Below are 18,987 nucleotides of genomic sequence, written 5' to 3'. Positions count from 1 at the left end.
CTAGGCAAGTGACCAGTGAGGACATATATGATTAAAGTTCATATGCCGCATGAATCACCGTGGGTTATCTGTGAAATATATTAACGAAACAATTGCTAATATATACTGTATTTCTTTTCGTTGACACTGATGAGTGCCAATTACAGATCAAATCAGTGAACTTTGAACTTAGGAAGTTTGAAGTTTGAATATAATGATGCTAATTATCATTCAAATTATTACCTTTCGCAGCTGATATTCAACAGTTAAAGCGGACATATTTAACTTCTTATACGTAAAGAAAGCTGCAACGATCAAGATATCTTTCAGCTTTCATCTATACGTAGCTAGTCGAACAATTAATCAATGTTGTGCTTCTCTGTCGAATTCAAATTTTAATATGATAGCTATTAGCCTGCGTAACTTAAGTCGAGATCTGGGGTACTGTAGTACCTATAGTAATAGTACTGTAATACCCATCATCCATGTACACGATATTAATATTAAACTCAAAAGATGTTGATATATTAATAGCTGCATATAAACTGCAATTCATGATCACGATTCACCAATTAAGTAACCACATATATGAATTGATTGATATGACACTAGAATTATATATTGTCTCATAATGTAGCACATCACAGTAGCATATATAAGCTGTCTTGCACATGTGGTGAACAAATATTAATAGACTCAGAAGTATTAGCAACTAGCGCTGTGCGATGAAAGCAATTCTATCGTAATTTTTATCAAGGGTCAAAATGTATTATCGAAACCTTCTATCGTATGAACTGATGATATGGTAACTTCTTTTGACTTTCAACGAGGTCCGCAAGTTTCCCTTAATTGATATTGACAAGCTGCTTTGATTTACTTCCCCAGCTTGCAATTTGAAGTCAATCATAGAATATATGCAATTATATTAATGGATCTCGATATACCAGAAACATGAGCTTATTAGTCGAAAGTTGATTGGACGTGTTATCAGCGCTAATACGATCAATAGAAGTACCTTCATTTACTATATTTAATGTCGAGATATTATATAGAATCATTGCATGAAGTCATACTGCAATATATTAAGTGTACTAGACGTCGGCCATCTTGTAGATGTACTTATTTAATATCTAGGTGTTCATATAGAGCTATATAGATCAGAAATGATCATATATAAAGACTATAAATGATATATTGATCTAGACGTATATATTATGAATATATCCTATTCAAATGTTCTAGATTCAGCTTATATTAAGTATCACCATTTATAATAATTGAAAGCCTATTATAATTGCATGATATATCGATCCATCGCCTAATTTAAGGTTTCCGCTATATATTGAAGTACTAATATCGTCGTCTGCATGAGCTAATTGAGGAAATGAACTATAATATTTATATCAATATAGAATTATATATACCTCTAATCATGACCTTCACTTTATGGACACACCATTATAGATCACCCTAGCTATACATACAAAAGTTGTAACGTATATAATACTATATATAAATATTAATATATGTATGACTAGCTAGGTTATTATAAGATGATAGGACATCGAGACACTGAAATATCATTAAAGTTTACGACGTCGCCGGCATCCTTAATTATGAACAATAATACATCATACAGTTTTAATTTTTGCTTCTACTAGTAGTTCAATCATATCAACTGTAAAAGTGCCAAACCTCGTCTACAAATAAATTAACGTCCATTAATTATATAAATTTATATCAAAGGCCTAGCGATTAGAGGCTACTAGGCTCGAGCTAAAAGCTAAAATTAAATAGGGCGTGCGACGTACGTTGGTGAATCGTGATATGCCACAAGAATTGCCTCAGTATCAATCAAGCACATACGGCTGTAGCTTGAGGTTATTGTCTCTTAAATATTATAATTCAATGTAAAAAATGGCTTCATCGAAGGACCAGATCTACTCAATTGAAGTCAGTAATATTTTATAGAAGCTTAAATGGTTTCGTCGTTAGCTTTACTAGAATGATTCTATACATAAACTTGCAGATCTCCAAAAAAATCAGCATGACTCAACCGACTTCTTGCATTTGTCCACAACGTACAGGAGACATAAAATTCCTGAAAGGAAATTTTGCAGATAAAAAAACTGTTAAGCTAATGAATCATGATAATAAACTTTTTCATCATGGTGACATATATAAGTCCCACGACTATGAGGTTTGAGCCACGTAATAGATAATTGAACACTCAATACGAATAGAACAAACATCAACATTTTAGAAGCTGATGTCAAGTCATATCATGAACTATTATCTAGTCGAAAAAGACTTTACTCATAAGAGCAACTGTTTGATTAAGACGACGTAGTTTCATGAGAAAACTTTAATTTACGTCCTAGTTTCGGTCAATCTTGAGGTCCATGAATTCCATATGTAATTTCCAAACGTTTTTGTTGGGTTATCAACGCTATAACAGTTAGTAATAATTCGGTATGATCGCTAGCTAATAGCTGGTTCCAACTTCCAGCTATGTAAAAGCCCTATACACTTATTATTGGATGTTGACTTTATAGGAACTCTTGAATATTGATCTTGTATATATGCCGAGGGCTAATCGTTCTCATGATATTATAAAATAGCATATATTATATAGCTTTATAGAATATAAAATTAGCTAGTAGCCTCCTGTTGAAACGTTGAAACTTGAAACCAAAATGACTCTTGAAACGACGGGTAGAACTTAGAAGTACTGTACCTCTGATCAAACACCAAGTTAGGAATACGTTATACCTACACGCTTATAATATTGTACAACCTTCGACCTATATAGCACTGTTCTCTTGATTATATATGGGGTTGAGCGCTTGTGATATTCTCTTACGTTACACGTAATTATCTCAACTGTAGTCGACTCCTGAATCCACAACGTCTTTCGAAATACCAGCTTTCTAAAATTAAAAATTTAGCTGGTAACTGGTAACAACTTGTTAAGGTATAAAGTCTATTTTCCAGCTCAACAATTTTGACTTATACGCCCGTTATGTAAGCGCCAAAGCTCAAATTAATTGAGTCTAGCCAGTGGACCAAATGTTCAGTGCAATTAAATCTTGAGTGAACAATTAGCTGGCCAACATGAAGAAAATTGGATTATATGGAGAAGACTGGAATGTGCTCTCTATAGTGCTTAAAGATTTTGAGCCTCTAGTTGACAATGTTAATCCACTTTAACGGTTCATAATATTTATATATACGCTAAATAATATAAACTTATCAACTTGTTGAAAGATCTCTGATACTGTATGTCTCGGATTTGTAGAACACCTTTGGCAGATCCTTTCGAAAGACGTGGCCGAAACTTCATGATCATCCTGTGATGAACATCCAGCAGCTCGTAAAACTTCATGTATAGTTAATTATTGAGGGACAATAGACACTTTCAACACGATCAAGCAAATTGTCAAGACATGGCACTTTACTTTGTTACTTGACCACATTGTTGACCACTTACAAGAATCGTAAATACACAAATCTCGAATCATTTACTTACTGGGAAATTTGTTTCAACTAGTAAAGCTTAAATATATATGTCTCAAAGTACGTGGGGGTTCAACTTTAAATATGGCAGAAGTTATCAATTGTACCTTAATTGCTGTCATGTTCATAGCTGATGTTCAAAATAAAAGTCCCATGGGGTAGGCTTCAGGCTTCATTTAGTAGCCCTATATATATACTATAACAGCTTATAGTCTATAATGATATGCAGATAAAGTATTATATTAAAAATGGAAGGCCGCCATAATATATGTAAATTGAAGAATATGTCTTTCACTAAAATATATCACATTAAACGCAGCCAGATCTCAAGAACTCTACGTACCATTGTTTGTAAAATTTGATTGTGGAATCATGATCCAGCTAATTATTGATGTTAGAGATCAAGAGCTGCCATACAAACTTTTGGTCATGTATATAGACGTCGACGTCGTCTACATCCCGGTTCCATGAGTCCTATTATAATTAGTTTCGTCTTTGAACTTTAAATTATATTAAGCTCATTGAGATACATGTACAAGCACGCCTTTAAGTTTAGAATAGCTTCATGAAGAGTATTAAAATTCATGACGGCAAATAAATAGGAAATATACTTTACGAGTTACATTAAGAAATTGCTACTTACATTCATATAGCAACAGGTATTCCGCTCATTTCGAGTATTAATAGAGTTACCATAATTATGTTGTCTAATTTCCAAATGGGGTTCTATGTTGATAAAGCTCAAAACTTCCATACAATCAAGGTTGAACGGCCATGTGTGTTGACCTGTATATGAATTATACTTGATGTCCTTTAAGATTAGCTTTGAAAAGTCAGGGTTTAAATGAATTATCGCATATTACTCTTTTTGTTGAAGATTTATGAGAATGTTAAGTTAAACAATTAGTAGCTATAGCGCTATACATTTGCAGACGTAGCTTGTAAATCTTTTAATTGATCTCAAGTACATGTCCATAATCATGAAGACTATATATATATGTACGTTTTCCAATAATCATCTACGTATAACTTGACCATATTCACAATTATGTTGAATATATAATAAAGCATAAAAAGATCTACTATACAGCTAGATATCATACTATCATCATGCTGTACTTTTTATCTGAATTCTATTTGCACAATCACATCATGTACAAACTATTAAATTACTAGATCTTCGTAGTAAAGAGATTGTAGTTTAAACTTTAAGGCTACATGATATCATGACTCATGAGTAGTATATCAAGGGTCCAAGAAATTTTATACCGATAACATGATCTGGTTAATTGACATGGAATTTAACCGCTGACATAAGAATGTACTCATAGACATGATATACGCAAAGTTGGACAAATTTGTATATTATTGTGAATATAACAAGTTATATCGATTGAAGGATGTTGGTACAAATTCTGCTTAGAATGTACCTTTCCATTGATCTGTAGAAGATCACAGATCCCAGTTTTATATTAATTTACGATAATATTATTATCATGAAGAACGTTAACATTATTATGAAACATATTACATTGTACTTATCGGGAATGATATTTGTTAAACAAACTTGTCACATTTTCACCTTACAGCCAAATAATTATAAAGAATATATGGAAATAATACATTGAGACAATTATCAAGTTCCTCGTAAATATTAATGTATGTATCATGCATAGATTTATAAAACCAACTTATAGTTCATCATCCTTGAACATTTTTACCGAGGAACATATTCATATGTCTTCATTTCTTTCAATATAATCAATCAATACATCTAAAGTTTCTTTTGGTTTTTCAGCCATAACCCAATGACCTGCTTCAATATCACGAATTTCAAAATTTGGGAAAAATTTACCAATTTCTGGAATATAATCATCTGGTACATATTTTGAAGTTGTACCTCTTATGAATAATGAAGGACCCATCCATCTTGAAAAATTTGAATCAAATTCCCATGCTGCAATTTCACCTTTAACTAATGCATTTTTCATTATATCTAAAGGAATTCTACTTTCTAATTGACCAGTTTCTTTATTTTTTTTAATATTTTGTAATAAAAATTGTCTAACAACTTGATCTTTTTCAAATTTGGCAAAATATTGATCAGCTTCTTTATTTGTTTTGATATCTTTATCATTAACTATTCTTTCCAAGATTGAAACATATTTAGGAAATAATGAAGATGGTTGTAAGTTAACTGGTGAATTATCAACACTAACCAAAATTTCAATTAAATCACGTCTTCTTAAACTTAATGCCATAGCAGCTTTAGCACCCATTGAATGTCCAATAATGATTGGTTTTGGTAATTCATTATCCTCGATGAAACGTTCAACATCAGCAGCTAAAGCAGGATAATCATGTCTTTTATTATGAGGAGAATCACCATGATTTCTTAAATCTATTGTATAAACATCTCTTTCTAATCTTGAGTTTAATTGTTTTGCTATACTTCTATTATTTGATTTTGATCCAAAGACACCATGTAAAATCAATATTGGTGCACCTTCTTTTAAAGTATTTGTTTTATCATTAATTAAATCATAAGCTAATTTAACAGTTGGAATATCTCTGGATAATAATTTATCATTGAATTCATTCTTGGCCAAAGACGATGCTGTACCATCATATAGAGCAGATTTTAGTGGTCTTGCAGTGGAGAATGTCCTTCTCAAAATGTTCATCTTGTCTAAAGGTATAGAGATCAACTAATATCTAGCAATACCTTAGAGAATCTATACTTAATGGTATCTGCTGATTACGATCTATACTACAACTTTTTCTCGAATTCCGAGATTTTCTTAGGTAACAAGATCCGGCTCTTATTTACCTTTACCGGTTATACGCGAATTACTGATTTGATTTGACACTTTTGTTTACGTTTTTAAGCGAAGTTGTTGATATTTAAATGAGATGAGAAGGTTGATTATTGTATGAGGTCTTGACTCTTCTGATAGAGGAATATTTGTCAGTTTAGCTGTAGCTTTTTATGAACTTAATCACAGACTTCAATATTGATATTGGTGTCTATATAACCATTGAGGTTTCAGGTTTCAGATTATTAAATCACCACAGGAGTCGCAAATTCGAGAAAGAAACCATATTAACAAAGCATATAGGGTAAATATACCTCAAAAAGTTGGTTTAAACCATCAAATAAACACCAATCGTACTAATTACACCAGCAACCCTCCGTCTAAACCTTTTAAAGCTAGACCAAAATTGTTGTAAACATCGCGAAATTTTTGGTTTCAGATAAGTTGTGGTTTTTTTTACAAAACGAGAAAATTCGTGGTTCAAATTTCCATTTCAAATAACAAAGATTCAACACGAACCTACTAAAACAAACAAAACATCACCAACACTCCACAGATCAAACATTTCAAAGGGAATATATACCTGTCACACTACAAAGACCATCAAAAACAAATAAAACAAAACAAAACAAGATAGATCCTATTATAGAACCAACTACTACGCGGCCAAGTTCCCAAAATTTCATTCATATAAGGTTTACACAATTAAACCCAACAAACATCAACATCATCAAAACCCTTGGGAAAAAATCACAGGTATAAGATATTTCTCTCCCTTGCTTTCAAGATCACTATTTTACCTTTAGCTTTCTCTTCACCATGTCAAATCAAAATCAAAATCCTCCAAAATACCCCTTATTAGAAGCTGAAAGCCCCTTCTGTTGCAAAATAAGGGAAGAAGATTCATACATCTTAACTGATGCTCCAGGATTAAAAAATGTATTAACTTTACCATCTGATTTGAATACTCAAAAGAAAAGAAGAAGTACTGAAGAACCTTTCCAACAAAAGCAACTTAATAATGAAATTAAACGCAGGCTAACGCTAAGAGATGAAGATATTCAAGAAGGTATTATAAAAGAATATCAACATGATATCGATGATAGAGCTGATGAAGAAATCTTAGAAGTAACTAGAATAACACCTAATGAGCTATTAGAAGATCCTATGTCCAATATTGAAATAGATCAACAACCTCAACAAACACAACAGCAACAACAACAACAACAACAAACACAAACCCAACAACAACAGCAACAACCAGTCACTAATGGAATAAAAGAATATGAAAATAGTGAACTGCCACTTCCATCACCTTCTGCATCCCCAGCACAATCTGCATATGATGAAACTCATTTATTAACCCCTGAACCATTATTAACAACCTCATCTGATGTTGTAAATTTTATTGAAAATTTTGCTACAACTTCTTTATCCAAAAGTTCTGTCAATAGTTTAATATTTAAACTTTTAAGCAGTTGTGATAGAAGTGTTTTAAGTGATTTTAGAAATACTATTGATGAAGGATTGAAAAGAGATATAATATCAAATTTACCATTAGAATTATCTTATAAAGTTATGAAATTCCTGGATTATAAATCTTTAAATAACATATTATTGGTATCTAAGAAATGGAATAATCTAATTACAGGTGAATTTTGGAAAAATTTATTAATTAAAGATAATCTTATAACACCAGAAGAATTATTTTCTTCAAATTTCAAAAAAATTGAAAATCCAAGTTATTATCAAAGTTTATATATTAAAAGATTTGAACTGCTTAAAAATTGGACTGATCCAACTTTTGAACCTAAAAAAATCACTGTAGCTGGTCATGGTCCAAATGTTGTTACTTGTTTACAATTTGATGATGAAAAAATCATTTCAGGTGCTGATGATCATATGATTAATATTTATAATCCAGATACTGGTGAATTAATTAAAAGTTTATCAGGTCATGAAGGTGGTGTTTGGGCATTAAAATATGTTGGTAATCAAATTGTTAGTGGATCAACTGATAGAACTGTTAGAGTTTGGAATTTACAAACAGGGAAATGTACACATATTTTCAAAGGTCATACTTCCACAATTAGATGTATGGAGATTGTTACAATTGAAGAAACAGGTGAAAAATTAATTATAACTGGTTCAAGAGATAGTACTTTACATGTTTGGAAATTACCAAATGAAGATGATCAAGGTGAAGATTTTAATGAAAATGATGTTAATAATCCATATTTTGTTTGTGTCTTAAGAGGACATACTGCATCTGTTAGAGCTGTTACTGGTCATGGTAATTTAGTTGTTTCAGGTTCATATGATCATACTGTTCGTGTTTGGGATTTAAAAGAACGTAAATGTAAATTTACATTACAAGGTCATTCAGATAGAATATATTCAACTTTATTAGATCTGGAAAGAAATAGATGTATTTCTGCATCTATGGATTCTAGTATAAAAGTTTGGGATTTATCAAATGGTGAATGTATTGCAGATTTAACAAGACATACTTCACTAGTTGGATTATTAGGATTATCATCAAATTATTTAGTTAGTGCAGCTGCAGATGGTACTTTAAGAGGTTGGAATCCAACAAGTTATAAAAATGAATTTACACTTCATCATGATAATCATGCAGCTATAACAACATTTCATGCATCACCAAATTTACTGGTTAGTGGTAGTGAAAATCAATTTAATGTTTATGATTTACGTCAAAAGGGTAAATTAATAAGGTCTCATTTATTACCAGATGCTGGTCAAATATGGTCAACTAGATTTAATCATTCAAAATGTATTGTTGCAGTGGAGAAGAATTCACAAAGTTTTATTGAAATTTTAGATTTTAGTAAAAGTGCATAGTTTATACAGATATTATTATTATTATCATTTATTTTTATTATACCCTATTATGAGGTCTACGTATATAGATCTTCTTTGATGAGTGAAATGCAACGTTTATTTTAGATTAATTATTTTGTTGTAAATGAAATTTAGTTTTAATAGTTTATGAGTCGTAAAATTGATGTCTATTATGATTACATAATCAACAATAAACAAAGCGTTTCGCGATTTTTTAAAAACAAACGCGAATTAATTTTTGGTGATTTAAATTAATTAAATTTACGCGTTTTAAATTGAATATCCTGGAGGCGAATAAGACTAAATAATATCATCGATTAATTATCATCAATTCCAAGAACACATACCAACAGGGGAAAGATCAGATACAATGGGTAGATTAGTTGGATTGGAATTGCACAATTTCAAATCATACAGAGGAACAGCCTCTATTGGGTTTGGATCAGCAAATTTTACTAGTATTATTGGTCCAAATGGTTCTGGTAAATCAAATATGATGGATGCTATTTCATTTGTTTTAGGTGTGAAATCTCAACATTTGAGATCAAATCAATTGAAAGATTTGATTTATAGAGGTCGTTTATTAGATGGTGATATTGAACAATTACAAGATGGTGAATTAGATAATGAAGATTTAGATTCTGAAACTGCTTATGTTATGGCAATTTATGAAAAATCTGATGGTGAAATTTTACAATTGAAAAGAACAATTGGTTCAAGAGGTCAAAGTGAATATAGAATTAATAATAAAGTTACCTCTGCTGGTGAATATTCAAATGTTTTGAAAAAGGAAAATATCTTGATTAAAGCTAGAAATTTCTTAGTTTTCCAAGGTGATGTTGAACAAATTGCCTCACAATCCGCTGCTGAATTGAGTAAATTGTTGGAAACTGTTAGTGGATCACTAGAATATAAGAGAGAATATGAAAGTTTGAAAGATGAACAAGATCAAGCTAAAGAAGATACAGCTGCTATCTTATCTAAAAGAAGAACTTTAATCAGTGAATTGAAACAATATAAAGAACAACGTCATGAAGCTGAAGAATTCAAGAGTAAACTTCATGAAAAAAATAATTTGACTAAACTTTTAACACTTTGGAATTTATATCATATTGAACTTAAAAGAGATAATTTAACAGATGAATTTAAAGAATCTAAGAAAAAATTAAAAGAATTGAAAAATGATATACATAAAGCTGAAAAGGAATTTCAATCAGTTAAAGCTGAATATGCAAAAGAATCTTTAAAATTAAATAAATTTCATAAGAAAATTGATTCACAAAAATCAGATATAAATTCTAAAAAGCAAGAACTTTTACCAATAAATGCTCAACAAGATGTTATCAATAAAACAATTTCAAAATTCAATAAACGTGTGAAAGATCTAAGTTCTGATTTTGAAAGACAACAAGAATATGTCCAGGGTGTTGAAAGACAAATTAAAGTTGTAACAAAAGCTAAATCAAATGCTGAAAAGGAATTTAATGCTAAACATAGTAATTCTAATATTACATTAGAAGATCAACAAGAATATGAAAATTTAAAACAACAATATTTAAGTCAAGGTGGTGCATCAGAAGAAGAACAATTGAATTTATTAAATGTTGAAAAAAATGAAATTAAAGCTATATTGGCAAGTATATCAAATCAAAGAACAAATGCTGATGTTAGAGTTGAAGAATTGAAAAGTCAACATTCAAAATTAAGTAATGATTTAACAACAGTATCTACTGAATTGAATGAATTAAATGAACTTTATAATCAAAGAAAAATTGAATTGAAAAATTTAAATATTGAAAATGAAAATTTTTTATCAAAAGAATATGAATTAAATTCTAGATTAAGAGAAACTTTAATCTCATTAGAAGAATTAAACGCAAACCAAAGAGAAACAAATAAAGAACGTAAATTAAGAGAAAACGTTAATACTTTAAGAAGATTATTCCCAGGTGTTAAAGGTCTTTTATCAGATTTATGTCAACCAAAGCAAAAAAAATATGAAAATGCTATATCAACAATCTTGGGTAAGAATTTTGATTCAGTTATTGTGGAAAATTCTGCAATTGCTCATCAATGTATTACATATTTAAAAGAACAAAGAAGTGGTGTTGCAAGTTTTATTCCCTTAGATACTATTGATGCTAAACCAATTGATTCTCGTTTACGTCAATTAGATCCTCGTGCAAGACCAAGTATTGATATTATAGATTATGATCCAGTATTAGAACGTGCTATGCAATTTGCATGTGGTAATTCAATGGTTTGTGATGATTTAAGATTAGCTAAGGAAATTAGATGGGGTAAAAAAATTGATGTTAAAGTTGTTACATTAGATGGTTCATTAATTCATAAAGCTGGATTAATGACTGGTGGTCGTGCAAAAAATCAAGAACGTAGATGGAATAAAACTGAAGTTCAAAATTTAACAAGATTAAAAGATGATTTATCTTATGAATTAAATCAATTACAAGAAAGAAGACCTGATCATATGAAGATTAGAAATTTAGATTATGAATTAGGTAATCTTGATTTACAAATTGTTAATGTTAGAAGAAAAAGAGTTGAATTAGAAAGATCAATTTTAGATGTTGATGCTGAGATGAAATATTATAATAATTCAAATGAATCTGAAAAAAGACGTCAACAAGAAGAAGATAAATTAAATGATGTTAATAAACGTATTTTGGAACAAGAAAATAATATTCAATTATTGAAGAAGGATATTTTCAAAAAATTTTGTTCCAAGTTAGGATTCAAAGATATTAAAGAATATGAAAATTCAAGTGGATCTGAAATTAGAGAACAATCTAAAGAATTAAATCAATATCAAAATGAATTATATAAATTAGGTAAAAAATTAGATTTTGAAAAAGAACGTTTTAATGAAACTTCAAATCGTATTACTAAAATTGAAGCTGAAAAATCAAGTTATGAAAAAAGTTTAACTCAATTAATTAAAGAAAAAGAATTAACAAATGATCAAATTGATAGATTAGAAAGTGAATTAGAAATTACAACACAAGAATTATTAGATTTTGAAAAATCAATTGAAGATAAATTACAAAAATCTAAAAATTCTGAAGATAATTTACATGATTTACAGTACAATTATGAATCATTTAAAAAATCTTTAGAAATTCAACAACAAGATATTGAAAGATATACAATTGAAAGAATAAGTTTCTTGAAGAATTGTAAAATTGAAAATATAAATATCCCATTAAAACAAGGATCTTCATTAGATGATTTACCAATCGATAATACCGAGGAGATTTTTGCAATCGCAGATGAAATTTCCATTGATTTTAGTACATTATCCACAAGATATAAAGAAAATGATAATGAAATAATATCAAATGAAATTACAGAAAAATTATCAGATATTACAAAAGAATTAGAAACTTTATCACCAAATACAAAAGCATTAGAAAGATTAACAGAAGTTGAAAAAAGAATGGAAGAAATCGAAAAAGAATTACACAAGACAAGATCTCAAGAACTTGTAATTGTTAAAAAATTTCAAGAAGTTAAAAACAAAAGATATGAATTATTTATCTCAGCTTTTAATCATATAAGTGAAAAAATTGATCCAATTTATAAAGAATTAACTAAAGCAAATAATACAACACTTGGTGGTGGTGCAGCTTATTTAACATTAGAAGATGAAGATGAACCATATTTAGCAGGTATTAGATATCATGCAATGCCACCAATGAAGAGATTTAAAGATATGGAATTTTTATCAGGTGGTGAAAAAACCATTGCTGCATTAGCTTTATTATTTGCAATTCATTCATTTCATCCATCTCCATTTTTTGTATTAGATGAAGTTGATGCTGCTTTGGATAATAATAATGTTCAAAAAATTGCAAATTATATTACAAAGAATAGTGGACCAAATTTTCAATTTATTGTTATTAGTTTAAAAAATGGATTATTTGAAAAATCTGATGCATTAGTTGGGATTTATAGAGAACAAAGAGAAAATAGTTCCAAAACTTTAACTTTAGATTTAAGGAATTATCCTGAAACTGCATAAATGCTGGGTAATGAGATGATTATACGTGTGTGCTTTTTCTTGATTCTGCTTTTTTATGTTGCTATGTTTATGTTTGTATAAGTATAAAATTTGAATTTATTTAATATTGAATATAAATATGTAGATCAAGACCAGCTTAATCAGGAAAAGACAAAAGAATAAATAATATATATACCTAATGATAGAGTAGTTTATAATTTGTTAAATCTTGAACGGTTGTTGAACTCCCACCACAAACAATAATAACCACAATATCATCAGATTTTAAATCATCAAAAAATTCAATATTTTTTTGAATCAAATTATTATAAACACTGCACAAAGCAACTCCACAAGCAGGTTCCACTATAATATTAAATTCATTTGCAAAATTTAAACAAGAATTTGCAGCATCAGAATCACTAACTAATAAATTCTTAGTCTTGTGAGAATTATAATATTCAAGAGTTTTCAAAGAGACATAAGGACAAGCTAAAGAAATTGCAATTGTATTGGTTTTTTTAATGAATACTTGTTTTTGTGCTTTAATAGATTCATGGAAAGTTGGACAAGTATCTGTTTCTAAAGTCATTATTGGAATTTTTGATAATTGATTTCTTTGTAAACCTTGAACTAAACCATTATAAAGTCCACCACCACCAATTGAACAAACAATACCTTTTAATTTTGATAATTCATTTGAAGAGGCCAATTGATCAACAATTTCATCTATAATAGAAGAATGACCATGCCATATAGCTGGGATATCATAAGGATGACAATAGATAGGTATAATAGAATCATCTAATGAAGGGATTAAGACATCTTTTAAATAAATTGCAGCTTCACCAATAGTTTCACCTTGAACAATTATTTTTGATCCATTTTTAAAGATTTTTTGCTTCATTTTATCACTTGTAGCTTTTGGTATAACAACTGTTGATTCTAATCCATAAAATTGAGAAGCACAAGAGACAGCATTACCAGCATTACCACCAGAAGCAGCATAAACATGAATTGTTTTACCCAAATTATTAGGATTTGATTTAATTTCTTCAATTGAAGTTCTAATTAAATTTGAAAGTCCACGTATTTTGTAAGAACCCGATGGTTGAATGAATTCTTGCTTTAGGAATATTCTACATGGTGATTGTTCTGATAGTTCTTTACAATCAACTAATGGAGTCTTGATGTATGGGACTTTATGATCTTTTGTGATTGTCATTTTGGGTTAAGCCTAAAAGACCACTACAATTTCAAAGCAATAAAAAAACCACTGAAATCATCTCCTTTATAAACATTTCACCATTCTATAAATATTTAAGCGCTTAAAAGTTGGTTTGCCGTGTGGATTGTTAAGTGAAAATAAAATTTGTTAGTAAATTTTTGTATTTTGTACTCAGATTTTCAGATTTTCAAAAGATCGGTTATCAGTTGATCTGAGCAGAGTCAATGGGCAGAGTTAACGGAGTCAACAGAGTCACTTTGGAAAGATGGACACTTTTAATTGGTGAATTTCCCAGAATTACCCCAATTATTAATGATTGTATTCTTCTCATTTTGTTGATCGCTTCTTGTTGATCTTTGTATGTTTTTTTGGGGGTTGAAAGTGTCAAATTTGGAGTATTTTAACCAAAATTGTGACATTTTGTGACAATATAAATTCTCAATTGTACAACATATTCATACTATTCCTAGACTCAAAAACACACTCAATTCATATGATTCATATATTCCAATCATTTGTTGATTAACTTCCTCAACAATTTAGAATTCCATAAATGTAATTTAAGAAACAATTCATCATCTTTCAACATTTCAATTAAACTTTTAGAATGTTGAACTTTACCTCTTAGATAAATCTCATGATTCTTGGAATTCTCTAATTCAATCTTTAAACTTGATTTTTGTAAATATTCAATCATCACAAGAATACTATCTTTAATAAGATCCCAATTCTCTAAAACTTGATGTTCCTGATCACAATTAACAATGAATGAGTACCTTCTTTCTGAACCTCTAGCTTCTAAATCTTTAATCTTGAAACTTTGAGTCATGGAATATCCTCTATTTTCATCTCCAAAAAACATTGGTTTTGAATCATAAATTGTAGCTTCTTCTGAAAGACATTTCCTTACAATACTATTTAAAACACGAAATTTAATAGCTGAATATTGAGTTGAAACGAAAGCATGGTTTGTCTTGGTATCTTCTGTCCTTAGAGTTGTAACATTTTCACCTTTTGTTGATTTAGGATATATCAATAAACATGATTTACAATATGATTCTTTTGAGAAATCTGGTAATGTTGATTGATCCATTTGACTTAATTCAGTGGTTTGTGTGCACATGATGGAACGAGGACCGTGTTTATCACAGAAGTGAGCCAGAGTGATTGTGAAAGCCATGATCTTGTGGTTATTTTGTTGGTCTTTTGTTGGTTATTTTGATGGATTTTGTTAATATTTGGTGATGTTTTGGTGATGTTTTTCAACGGTGATAAAAAAAATGTAAAAACAAAAGCATCTTATCAAAACCAAAACATTACCAGATCAAAACAAAGCAAAGCAAACAACAAGTCAATTTAAATGTCAAGCACGCTCAATGTCAACGTGGAGAATTGTATTCTTCATCCCAAAAGAGTGAGTTGATTATTATCCCTTTTTAAATGAGTTCATACTAACACTTTTCAAGCGTCGTATAAGGCATCTTACTGGTGTTTACCTCAGAAATTTATCAACAGATTTAAATGAACATGCAAATGAAAGACACCATCACAGAAGATCATCAACTACTACAACTACAACACCTACAAAGCATAGAAGAGATACTAAGGATCAAATCATTGGGTTTGAAACTCCATTAGATCGTCAATTACATTTACAAAAATTAAATAGTTCAAAATTTTTAAATTGTTTTATTTCATTACATTATTTAACACAGGGGAACCAAGGAGATCAATGTTTTTATGTTAGTGAATTGAAAGAACGTTCAATAAATATAGATTTCCAAGAATTTAATGTTGAAAATTTAAAAAATTCAAATAATCAAAGTTTTAAATTAAAAATTTGGATAAGTAATTATGATTCACCTAAAAATTGGAAATTATTAATGGATTTAGATATTAATTTATCAAATTTATTATATATAAACAATTCAATTGATTTAATTCATTATGATTTCAAGAATAGTGTCTTTATATCATTATTTGATGGGATTTATCTTTTACCAAATGAAAATTTTAATCTAATGGAATATTTAAATAATGTTAAATCAACAAAGATCCCCAAACCAAGCTTATATTCATTTAATTATGATTTAGTTATGAAATTAAATAATTTACAATTAGTTATTGATGATTTATCAAAAGTTAAAAAGCAATTATCTCAAAAAATTTCATTAAAACTTGAAAATACTCAAATTTTAGAATCTTTTAAATTAGATCAATTGAAAACTAAATTGGCAAAGCAAAAAGAAGTTAATAATATCAAGAGACAAAAATTAAATGAATTATTAAACATCAAGGAAAAAAAATTACAATTTTTAAATAAACAAAATTTAAATAAATTATCAACTTTTCAAAAATTCAATTCAATAAAAGAAGAATTTAGTTCCCTCTTGATCCAAAATGAAACTATAACTCAAGATTTAATAATTGAAAGATCCAGAAAAATTAAAACCATATCTTCAATTTTTCCTCTAGGTGATATAAGTGAATGGTTAAAAATCCCCAATTTCCAAACCTTACCAGATCAATTAACACAATCTCATTTAACCCAGCTATTAAACACAAATGATTTCAATACAATAGCACAAATTAATTCAAGTTTTGGATATCTAGTTCATATAATTTACTTGTTATCACATTATTTGGCAATCCCTTTAAAATATCAAATTTATTCATTTGGTAGTACATCATATATTATTGATAAAATTAGCCCAAAAAATCAAAGAACTATATTCCCATTATTTTATACTGCACATTTTTATAGATTTCAATATGGTGTTATGTTATTGAATAGAAATATCCAAGATTTAACAAAAGAGATATATAACTATTGAAAATTAACAATTTGTTTCTTTAGGACTAAAGTTTGTTCATCAAATGGAGTCTGAGGGTCAGTTTCTAATTTTTTAAAAGTCTTGATTGTTGCTTCACCAGTATCAACTTGGAAAATTCTTAACCTTCTTGTTGTACCACCATATCCAGCATACCCACCTTCCCCCACAGCACCACCATAACAAAGCCAAATTTTATTTTGATCTTGTTCATTCGAATCTAATAAACAATAATCATTACAATGATCATGACCAACAGTTACAATGGAAACTCCAATCTTGGTAAAGAAATCCCTAGCAAAGGAATTATAATTTGGTGACATTACAGATTCTTTATAATTCCCAATATATGGTTGATTTAAATTTTTATATTCTGGTAATGGAATATGGAAAAGTGCAAATGATAAATGATTTTCATGTAATTTTCGTTCACTTTGTTGATAGCTCTCTAAGAACGATAATTGATTTGGTTTAATCCAATCATAACCTGGATTAACTTTTGGTGCAGTTGAATATTTATGTGAATCAAGTACATAAAAAGTTAATAAATCTTTTTGAGTTTCTGAATCTTTGATTGTAAATATATAATTCCCAAATCCATCAATTTCTTCAGGTCCCGATTGAGCTAATGAATATGGTAAATTTTCAATAAATTCCATGAGTTCCTGACGAGATACTGAACCTTCATCATCATGATTTCCCATCATCAAAGCATATGGTATTTCACGAGTTATAAAAGGTGTTAATGCTTTTAAGATTGTGGTATAAGATTCAAATGAATCATCACCAAAGATTTGATCACCTGTAAGCAAGACCAAATCAGGTTTTTCTGAATCCAATACGGTTTCCAAGAATTTTAAAGTTCTTTTATCTGCTTTACAATCTTGGATTTCAGGGTATTGATCACGACATGTACCTTCATTTGTACTAAAATGTAAATCTGCAACTTGTAAGATTTTATAATTTGAACCTATTGGAATTTGGATCTTTGGGTGTGATAAGTCAGTAGTTGTTGGTGATGTTTTCAAAGTTAAATAAATTGGTACTTCACTTTGGATATCAATTATTGGAATTTTGATTAATTTCCAATCAGGTCTTGGATCAATAGCATCAAGACCAAATAAAACATCAATGTTATAGACGTATTCGTTTGAATTTGTAGGATCATATTCAGAGCGTTTGAAAGACCATCTTTGATTATCATCGTTGGATTCTGATACTTGTAAATCATGAATGACCTGGATCTCTTTTGTTATTGATGATAATTTGATTTTCTTGATGAATAGATATTGTTGTGTCAAGAATGATGATTTCTTACCATTGTTATTGAAATTTAAAGGTTTGGGTATTTGATACCAATCATTTGATGGATTATTTGATGGTTGACACTTTGTGAACAGAAAACATGTTTTAATTTCCAAATCTGTTATAATGAAATCTGATTGATGGTGTGAATTTATATTGATTGGTGAAACTTGATGATATTTTGTGTATGAGAATAGAGAGATTAGTGAGATGATTGTGGCCAAGTAGATCAAAAGTCTTGTGAATCCCTTGTTGAGCATTGTGGGTAGAGCGGCAGTGTGTTGTGTGTGGTTATTGTGTTGATGGTGTGATAGTTCTATTGTTTTGTTGTTTTGTTGATGTTGATGTTTTTCTACACGCGATTTTATAAAAGAAGAGATCAAAGGTTATAGGAAGATTTAAAGGGAGATTACACTGAGTAGAAGGAATGTC

At 29.3% G+C, this 18,987-nt stretch overlaps 7 protein-coding genes across 7 annotated transcripts; 3 read left to right on the top strand and 4 right to left on the bottom strand.

Moving 5' to 3' along the window:
* Window positions 1-5,228: 5,228 nt before the first annotated feature.
* On the bottom strand, window positions 5,229-6,179 carry BN7_1342 (Abhydrolase domain-containing protein 11; the record flags this gene model as incomplete). Its single annotated transcript, XM_011277986.1, has 1 exon — window positions 5,229-6,179. One exon carries the CDS (start codon window positions 6,177-6,179, stop codon window positions 5,229-5,231), a length of 951 nt encoding a protein of 316 aa, XP_011276288.1.
* Window positions 6,180-7,130: 951 nt separating this feature from the next.
* Window positions 7,131-9,173, top strand: CDC4 (SCF ubiquitin ligase complex subunit CDC4; the record flags this gene model as incomplete). The annotated part of the gene is made up of 1 exon (XM_011277985.1): window positions 7,131-9,173. One exon carries the CDS (start codon window positions 7,131-7,133, stop codon window positions 9,171-9,173), a length of 2,043 nt encoding a protein of 680 aa, XP_011276287.1.
* A 370-nt stretch (window positions 9,174-9,543) lies between these two features.
* Window positions 9,544-13,212, top strand: SMC1 (cohesin subunit SMC1; the record flags this gene model as incomplete). Its single annotated transcript, XM_011277984.1, has 1 exon — window positions 9,544-13,212. The coding sequence occupies one exon, from the start codon at window positions 9,544-9,546 to the stop codon at window positions 13,210-13,212; it is 3,669 nt and encodes a 1,222-aa protein (XP_011276286.1).
* A 175-nt stretch (window positions 13,213-13,387) lies between these two features.
* Window positions 13,388-14,416, bottom strand: CHA1 (L-serine/L-threonine ammonia-lyase CHA1; the record flags this gene model as incomplete). The annotated part of the gene is made up of 1 exon (XM_011277983.1): window positions 13,388-14,416. One exon carries the CDS (start codon window positions 14,414-14,416, stop codon window positions 13,388-13,390), a length of 1,029 nt encoding a protein of 342 aa, XP_011276285.1.
* Window positions 14,417-14,930: 514 nt separating this feature from the next.
* LST7 (Lst7p) lies at window positions 14,931-15,599 on the bottom strand (the record flags this gene model as incomplete). The annotated part of the gene is made up of 1 exon (XM_011277982.1): window positions 14,931-15,599. The coding sequence occupies one exon, from the start codon at window positions 15,597-15,599 to the stop codon at window positions 14,931-14,933; it is 669 nt and encodes a 222-aa protein (XP_011276284.1).
* A 180-nt stretch (window positions 15,600-15,779) lies between these two features.
* Window positions 15,780-17,209, top strand: BN7_1337 (UV radiation resistance-associated protein; the record flags this gene model as incomplete). Its single annotated transcript, XM_011277981.1, has 3 exons — window positions 15,780-15,813; window positions 15,935-17,098; window positions 17,184-17,209. 3 exons carry the CDS (start codon window positions 15,780-15,782, stop codon window positions 17,207-17,209), a joined length of 1,224 nt encoding a protein of 407 aa, XP_011276283.1.
* Window positions 17,210-17,246: 37 nt separating this feature from the next.
* Window positions 17,247-18,815, bottom strand: DCR2 (phosphoprotein phosphatase; the record flags this gene model as incomplete). The annotated part of the gene is made up of 1 exon (XM_011277980.1): window positions 17,247-18,815. One exon carries the CDS (start codon window positions 18,813-18,815, stop codon window positions 17,247-17,249), a length of 1,569 nt encoding a protein of 522 aa, XP_011276282.1.
* Between the last annotated feature and the right edge of the window lie 172 nt (window positions 18,816-18,987).

Source organism: Wickerhamomyces ciferrii, contig 00029, assembly GCF_000313485.1.
Source record: "Wickerhamomyces ciferrii WGS project CAIF00000000 data, strain NRRL Y-1031 F-60-10, contig 00029, whole genome shotgun sequence".
Taxonomy (NCBI): domain Eukaryota; kingdom Fungi; phylum Ascomycota; class Saccharomycetes; order Phaffomycetales; family Wickerhamomycetaceae; genus Hansenula; species Hansenula ciferrii.
The sequence above is the reverse complement of the archived record's forward strand: the minus strand, read 5'-3'. Positions and strand labels throughout refer to the sequence as shown.